Consider the following 8,798-nt stretch of genomic DNA (forward strand, 5'->3'; position numbering starts at 1 on the left):
CCAATAGGGCATATGGTGGTAACCTAGAAAGAATAAGATATGAGAATGATGTGCCAATAATGCTTTGTATATAGGCAAATGAAAGAGGATTTATTCGATGATCGTAAATAAGGATTCGCCATTAAGAACCGCTAGAAAGTGCTCAATGAAACTCCTTATGTTAGAGGAAGGTCTTGGAAGAGTAACAAGAGATTTACTCCTAGTATAAGGCTTCGTTGAAATGCAGTTTATACTGGGAGGTTCGATTGTATGTACTCCAGATAGTCTAATCTGTAAAGAGGGTAGAAGTTTGACGATGTAATCCAAACAACATTTCAAACCAAGTGTAGGGTAGAAGTAGAAAAGATGAAATAGTGTTAAGTTTGACGGTGTGGCCTTATGAGTGGAATGTCAGTAAATACACTAGAATTATTATAAGATCAGAGAGTCGGCTAAAGACTACCATGTAATGGGAGTTTTATTAAGGATAGAGTGTACAATCAAACTTACATTCAATAATGACGAAGTGAGCAGCAACTTGTCAAGTTTCAGAAATATGGGAGTACGAGTCAAAATAAAGGTAAATGGTTGTTCATGACTAGAAATGTGTGGGAAAAGGGAAAGAAAGTAAAATGTGCAAGGAAAGAGTAAGGATCCATAAGTATGACAAAACCTCTAGAAATTTCCAAACCAATCGACTGGTCATAAGCTCAATTAGGTAATGATCGTTAAACGATCTATTCGCCAATAAAGAAATGCAAAAGTTATATCAGAGTCTGCCACTCCAGATAAAGCACTACATCTAAGCAAAGTAGGGAGTTAGCGTGTTTGTTTCCTTTTTAGTTAATACCTCAGTAAGAAGGGGGCTTAGTTATATAAATAAATTAGAAAAGAAACTCACTAAGTTTTTTGAACTTACAGGATTTTGGCCTATGTTTGAAAGACTCGTTGGGTGAATAAGGAACTTGAGGAGAGGTCAAGCCAGACCTTGTAAAACCAAGCAACATCGTCAGTAAAATGTCATGCACATAAAAGGGGTAACTTCAGAGGCTTTGCCTTAGGGTTAGATATATTGTAGTTAAGTAGTTTTCCTTAGAACTTGAATTTTCAAGACAGTCAAATTAAGTTTTTTAAGGTTCCTGTTGTAATGCATATTCTTAATAAAATAATAAATTTTTTTAGTGAATTTTCTTATTAAAGTTTGATGTTAGACCAAATCGATTCAATTGTGACACTCTATACTCGAACTCGGTGATCGGGTTGAGTAAAGGCATTACATATTTTTTCAGAATAACAATTTTATCAATTTTTATTAAGAAAAGAGAATTTTCATTTTCACCCCAAATAAAAGAGATTCTTTTTTTAATTTTGTGTTTCGATTCAATTGTTTCGATCACACATTCAAAGCAATTCGTGGTACGAAAATAACAAAGAAGAATGTTTGGCTGAAAGTTAAGAACATCGAACATCCACTAAGCCAAAAACACAACTATGAATTAAGTTAAGATTTATTGTTATAAATAAACCTTGACATATTGATAATCCGTTTTACAAAAAATTAACATATTCGTATATCTATTCTGATGTTACCTTTTTAGATGTTACATTACAACTATAACGATATGGTTCAAATAATTGTAAGTATTACAATTATAATATAATTTATCATACAATGAACGAACAACTAAACTAATAACCATAATATATCTATTTTGATTTGTATAAACTGTGATTAAAGGTTTTCTCAAACATCATCTTGTGAACTTGTATAAAAAAAACTCACGACCTAAATAAATCGAGATAAAATTCATTCATAGAGTTCAAACCTGAGACTTCGAATAATGCCTTTCTAATACTACAACCATACAATTATATTTTACGATTTCAGGGTATATATAAATATATATATATATATATATGTTCGTTCTCCATATTCCTACAACATGTAAATATCTTTAGAATACACACACTGAAACCCAAACCCTATTCACTACAAAATAGTTTCTCTTACCCATTTTTTCCCTTCTAATCTCTCTACGCCAGTGATGAAATGGAACCTCCAACCCTAAAGCACCCCCAACTGCCTTCTAAATTTTATTCACTGTCAGATTCATTTCCTGAATCTATGTTCATCGGCTGAGGATTTTTATATGCATTCCTTTCAACATCGTATCGTCTTTTATCTACTTTAGCCTTTGCTTCATATGGTTCTTTTTCCTCCTCTGCACACAAAAAAGAACAAAAGGTTTTCATTATTACCATCCACAATCTATTATTTTTCAACCTATAATTAACATATTGATTTAACAAACATCTAAATTCTTCCCCAAAATATGCGTACCTGACAGCTTTTTCCACTTCTCTCCGAGTATTCTCGATATCTCAGCAAATGAAGCTCCAGGATTAGTTTTCTTTATGTTCTGTAAACATAATCAGAGATTAATCAGCACATTCACTAAAGCCCACTTCATTGTTGATCGGCTGCCACAAAAAAAACATACTTCACCATCAATCAATGTAAATTCAGAAAATTCATGACCCACCTCCCTCTCCACTTGTGAGAAAAACATGAAACCCGACATAGCCCTCTTTGGTGCATTTGGATCCTTCTTTCTCCTTTTTTTCTTCTTCCCATCATCTTGTCCATCTTTAGATTTTTTCTTAGTTGCCTTAGAAGAAGAAGCTTCCTTTCTGGGATCCCTTTTGGCAGGCTTCTGGTAATTGGATATTCAGTGTGAGATGCCAAAAGATGATCTGTCTGGAATTTACACTACAAGAATAAAGTATGTTGAAATAACAAACAATGACTTGCCTCTTTCTCATCTCCACTGTCACTAGCATCCGAATCATCTTCCCCAGAATCATCAGTTGGTGATCCTTCATCATCCTTGTCAAGAACGAAATCCTCATCCTGCATTGATTCATTGGGCTTACAACATCAACAAAAAGAAAACCAGTAGGGGCACGCTGAAGCAAGAAAGTCAGACCCGGACATCTATGATGGTTGTTGCTCAATGTTCACACAAGCAGTCGTAGAGGACATATAGACCAATGGACTATGATAACTGGGTATTTTCTATTCTATTACTAGTACTAGCAAAACCAATGGACTTAAGACATGCTTCATATTTGGGGATGAAGCATGTAAACCTAGTACAAACATAAGCACATGACATAAAAAACACCAAAGATTGTTCACCCACATTACAGGGCAAGAAAATAAAATTGCAAATAATACATTTAACGACAAGACAGCAACTATATGCATTTGTGCAACAGCCAAATGAATTCAAACTAAATATATATAAGTAAATAATAAAGCAGGAAAATCGATAATGATTTCACCTCCTCATCACTTTCATCCCCACCAGCTTCATTCTTAATGCGTTCAAGATGAGGATCAACAGCATCATCATCATCATTTTGGAGAATTTCAGCCACCCCATCTGTGGTCCGTACATCTCCAAGGTTCATAATCTTCAAACCCTTCGAACTACAGACAGCAGTTAATATATAGCCAAAAGGAACAAAACTGTTCATCCAATGAATATTTAAACCAGACCTGATAAAGTCAAACAAATTGTGATATTCATTTCTCTGAATATTCCGGAATAAATGTTCTTGCTCAGTTTTTAATCTTATGAGAAGATCAAAGTAATGCATATTTGAGCCACCAGCAGCATGCCTCTCAAATTCAACATAGTCAATCTGGCATTTGAAAAATGGAAATAACCACAAAAAAGTCATCCAAAAGGGATAATTAACAATTGCATTTAGACCAACAAATCAATATAGAGACAATTTAGAATCTATACCTCCTCATGAAGAATAAGTGTAGGTGGTTTGGGTAGAAAGAAGAAGCTCTTTTCAAGGGGATACAGGACACCATCTTCAGCTTTCAGGGAAGACTTGACCGCATAACCATCTTGGCAGCTACGGAATTTTCCTGGCTTTGTAACTTTTGCACCAGATAAACCACGCATTATTGTGGTAAACACTTCATGGATGAGTCCCTGTTTCATGAAGAAGGCCGTAATTATAGGGTAAATTTGATAAGCACAATGCAAAGCTTGAATGGACTTGTATATGAAAATGTTCCATTACCTTGTAAGAAGGTTCCAACCTGTCCTTGTACTTTGTATTCAAAAGATCCTCATTTATGGACAAGGTGCTTTGAACGACATAATCAGTTTCAAACTGCAAAAAAATAACAAGGAGAATATGAATGCAAAAACGCTAGTGGCACAAGCAGTGAATACAAATCTAGGGAACCAGCAATACCTGCATGACAATATGGGGGTACAAAGTTTGCCCTTTGCGGATAGGTGGGTCAAGTGTGACAACAACAAAAGTGTGAGGTTGGTTGGACTGTCAAACACACAAAAGAGTAGGGAAAAATACGTTCGGAGGTCATAAATAAATAAGACTTTTTTATAAATGAGCACTATGATCTTGATATCAAGGTAAAGAATTAAAACCTTTGGAAGCAAAAACAGGCGAACAACACTGCTATACTGAATTTTGAAATCATTTGCCTGCCCTTGGAGTCTCAAGAATGAAAGATGAAGTTCGACACTATACCGACCCCTGTGTAAAGAGCATGATTAATCAGCCATAAGAAATCATGCTAAATAATCCATATATGTATAAGAAAACAGCAATAATAAACTAATGAATGAAACAAATCAAATATAAATGTATCAGAAGTGAGCCTGATTACATACGAGCTTCATTTCATCACTATCTCAATCTTTGAGAAAGACCTACCTTGGTGTGAGGATTGCAATGCCCTCGAAAGTAACAACAGCTTCCTCAACTCCAGCACCAACATCGGCCACTGACATGATTTTTTCACGAAAAACCTAGCAGAAAGTTAATAGAACATTACATTAGTACAGTATTCAAAATCTGTATATTTACATGATCCTAACAGATAAGTGACAACAAACTTACCTGAGCAGGTGGGCGGTTTTCATCACCAACAAATTGGGTATTAGAATTAGGTATGTGGAAACTTATCTCCATCAGTGAATCTTTCTGTCATGAATGGAACAAAAACAACTTTAGAAGAATAGGGGATACCAAGTACAGCTTACATATAAATAACGTGGTCACAGGCCTTCATAATTATATATGTAGAGAGAGAGCGACTCCTTTCAACATTAACAAATAACCAGCAGAGCAGTATGAAACACACCTCATTAGCTCCAGTTGTATCATCCACATGGAACTCCAAGATGACATCATTTTTTCCTTGAAGCTGTGTTTGTGACACATCTGCTAAAGACACTTCGAAAGCTTGTTTCGTACCAGTCATAAAGGCAAGCATATTCCCTACACATGCAATATTGAGTACTTCAAAACTATAAGACAAAGCTGTTTCTGGCATACCAAAAACCAGATGACAGTCAGAATGCAAAACCTAGCCATCATAAAGGATAAAGGTCAATGATCCATGGACCGAGACAAATGATGAAAAACCTTAGAATCTCAATTAAAAGGTTGCTAGAATCTACCCAACTAAGCATAAACACCTCATTCTCTCAAGTGCACAAGATATGAAGTTATTTGCATGCAAAATAGATAATAAACCACTATCTACTAATGACAAAACAGTACACTAGCCAAAAACTGTAAAGAAGTACCACAGCAGAAGAAATCATCAAAGTTCGGTACAAGCTTACCATCTAACAAGATTAATGATGCATCCTATTTTATGGACCCCCAGGCCTGACCATAAAAAAAGCATGCAAACCTAAAAATGATGGAAATTTGTTGAAGGCCTAGGAAAAATGTTTTAAATCTCAGACATCAAGATGCAAATAATATCAAGAACACAAGATAAACCAATCTAGAACAAAAATAATGGAAAACAGTTTGAAAGTGCTTTATGTAATCTACTTCTGTGGGTACAAACAGAAATTAATATATGTTAGAAGTATCGATAAGCAGAAAGAAATCAAAAGAGATTCACCGACCACTTAAATCAACTTCTCCCCAATTACGACCACTGACAGAAAGCTGCTTTTCTTCTGGGGCTATTCCACAATTATTCTGAAAAAAACTGGTCAAACTGGCAACATCCTGCAAAGCAAACATAACAGAAGAAAACAAGGATCATTAATTAATACTACTCCCATACTGGGACTACAAATACAATGCCAATATTATTTCTCAATTAACATAGTTCATAATTGCTACTGAAAACCAATAGGCATAAATGGGAAAATACACCATTGCTAGGGAGAAAAATGAATACTAACCTGGTCACGGAATCCAGTGAATTTGTAATACAACCCATCTTTGATTCTAACACCAAGTTGATTTGTCCTAGGGACCTTCATCCATGTAACCCCTAAGATATCAGACTTATCAACTTCTACAGCTTTTCCACCTCCTTGTTTCTTCCATAAAATCCCCCCTGAAGAAATTTTAAGCTGTCCAGGATTCTGCATTTAATCGCACGAAGTGACAGATATGTAAGATTCTGGTTTTTATTTCTTCACTAGCTTAATGAAAAGCAAAGGGGAAAAATAACTTAAGTCATGAAAAACGAATGACCACACTAGCATCTTAAGGCCTAAATATTAAGTCAGTCAAAAACAGCCAGAACCAAGATTGCAGACATTCATGCTTTCCTCAGCAGTCTCAGGGTAAATAACATTCAAATTTAGAATTCACAAAACCCAATACCTAAGACTCCATTTGGTTTATGAAAATATTTTCTAATTTATTTTCTATTTTCATTTTCAAAATTAATATCCATTTTCTATATTTTGAAATTTGATTTGGTATATAGAAACAAAAGATGTTTTAAAAATGAAAACATGAATTTGGTAATTATTTTCTTATAATAGAAAAACATGAAATAAAAAAATTGTTACATTTATATAAATTCAAACTATGGTATGATATTTAAAAACTGTTGAAAAACAGAATATTTTGCTTTTAAATGGGTTTGAATCGAGGTCAATTCATTTAAAGTTAACAATTGTTGTCTTTTAACTTTTTCGCTTTACAAAGCATATTTAGTAAAAACAATAACATTTTATTCTTTTTTATTTTCACATATTTTCATTTCCATTTCCATTTCCATATTCATTTTCTAAAAATTATTTTTAAAATTTTCAACCACACGTGTAACGGAAACAAAAATGGCTTCTGTTTTCTAAAACCAAATGTAGCCTAAGGTTTTAGCGGAGCATACAAAAGAAGGCAGCAGTCATGTACTAATGTTCCACAAGTTTTCCCTATTCTAGCCATTTCTCAATTTTTACATTTCAGTAACAAACTAAAAATTTGAAATTTCCTTCTATTAAATAAATTAGGGTTTCTAAATATTAAATAAGTAACCACAAAAATTAACAACATAAAGGGTTTCCCGTTTCATCTCATCAATCAACAAAGCCTGAACTGGAAGAGCTAGGAATCTTCAAACCCGAAAAACTAGGGTCTTAAAAGAATCAGCCGCACTTATAAATGTATATGCTCCATTTCGTCCTATCAAACATAGGCATCTACAAAGCAGATAGAAAACACTATAAAGGAACTAAATATTAGAGTTTCTAAAACAATTTTAAGGAATAAACCCTAGCAAAAACGACAACCAAAAGCTGAAAGAATCGGTCGAGCTTCCTCCAAAGTTTAAACTAAATATAACGAAGCCATGTGAAATAAGCATGCTAAGAACGTAATTAGGGTTTCCAAAGGATTCAAAAAAAACTTTAAAAAAAAACAGAAAAGAGATAGAGAAGGGTAAGAAAATAAATTTAAGCTACGAAAAAATCCAGAGCAAACAAAAAAGAAAGAAACAAAGTTGGAGCGAGGGAAAGGACTAACCGTGCCACCTCGGCCGCCGAGGGAGATGTTGTTGAAGAGATGGCCGTCAGTCATGGCGGCAATGCGACTTATAGAGAGATAAAGTGGAGGAGTTCAGAGAGAAAGAGTGAATGTGTTCTTACAGGGAAAAGGAAAATGAGAAAAATGGTAAAGCTGCGGTATTTATAGGGGTTGGCCCAATTGGGTCAAGTTCGAGTTAAAAATATACAGCTTAATACGTCTCACTTGGTAAAAGCCAATAGAAAATAACATCAATAATTAGATTATGGAAATAATTGCATCATATATTATCAATCACTTTTATTTTAATTAGATTGTTAAATTATTGATATTATATTTATTAATCAAGTTTTTTCGTGTCGAAATTGTTATTTAAGTGTTAAATATAAAATTAGTACATGAATTTATCTATATCTCTCAAATTAGTACTTATAATTTTTTTTATCTCAGATTGGTACCTAAATATTTTTTTCTATCCACTAATTTGGTATTTGAGCCTAACATCGTTAACATTTTGCTGACGTGGCAGCACTGACCACTCGCGTGTCATCACATGTCGCAATCTCAGCACCCCTTTTGACCATGTTTCTTTTTTTTACCCGAACACTTGGAATTTTTTTAAAATTTCTTTTTTTGCCTTTGAAGTTATTTTTTCACCATCATCTTCATCATTTTCCAACATCTTTCTCTTCCGATTTCTCTGCATCTATTTTTACACCATCATCTTCAACATTTGTCATCTATTTCTCTTTCGTTTTTCAACATCTTTCATTTTTCCCTCTTTCATTTTCTATTAAAATTTCCCCTCTTTCATTCTCGTGGTTGCTTTTGTTTTCTTCAATTCCTATCTCCTACATTTTCCATTTCGTTCACGTCTTCACCGTGTCTTCTTCTATGAACAGAAAATTAAGTGAGTAGAGAAGTGTTGTGTATTGCCATTACGAGTTAAGGGCTCCTGTTTGCAACGTGAATACTCCAAA

At 34.1% G+C, this 8,798-nt stretch overlaps 1 protein-coding gene across 1 annotated transcript; it reads right to left on the reverse strand.

Moving 5' to 3' along the window:
* Nucleotides 1-1,766: 1,766 nt before the first annotated feature.
* On the reverse strand, nt 1,767-7,977 carry LOC105798261 (FACT complex subunit SSRP1). The gene is made up of 16 exons (XM_012628260.2): nt 7,819-7,977; nt 6,243-6,428; nt 5,958-6,063; nt 5,177-5,313; nt 4,933-5,016; nt 4,747-4,841; nt 4,458-4,566; nt 4,261-4,347; nt 4,084-4,176; nt 3,795-3,992; nt 3,542-3,687; nt 3,325-3,472; nt 2,792-2,890; nt 2,523-2,693; nt 2,321-2,399; nt 1,767-2,201 (listed from the first exon to the last, which is right to left on the reverse strand). The coding sequence occupies exons 1-16, from the start codon at nt 7,870-7,872 to the stop codon at nt 2,074-2,076; spliced, it is 1,920 nt and encodes a 639-aa protein (XP_012483714.1). The 5' UTR covers nt 7,873-7,977; the 3' UTR covers nt 1,767-2,073.
* Between the last annotated feature and the right edge of the window lie 821 nt (nt 7,978-8,798).

This window comes from Gossypium raimondii, chromosome 9 (genome assembly GCF_025698545.1).
Source record: "Gossypium raimondii isolate GPD5lz chromosome 9, ASM2569854v1, whole genome shotgun sequence".
NCBI lineage: Eukaryota > Viridiplantae > Streptophyta > Magnoliopsida > Malvales > Malvaceae > Gossypium > Gossypium raimondii.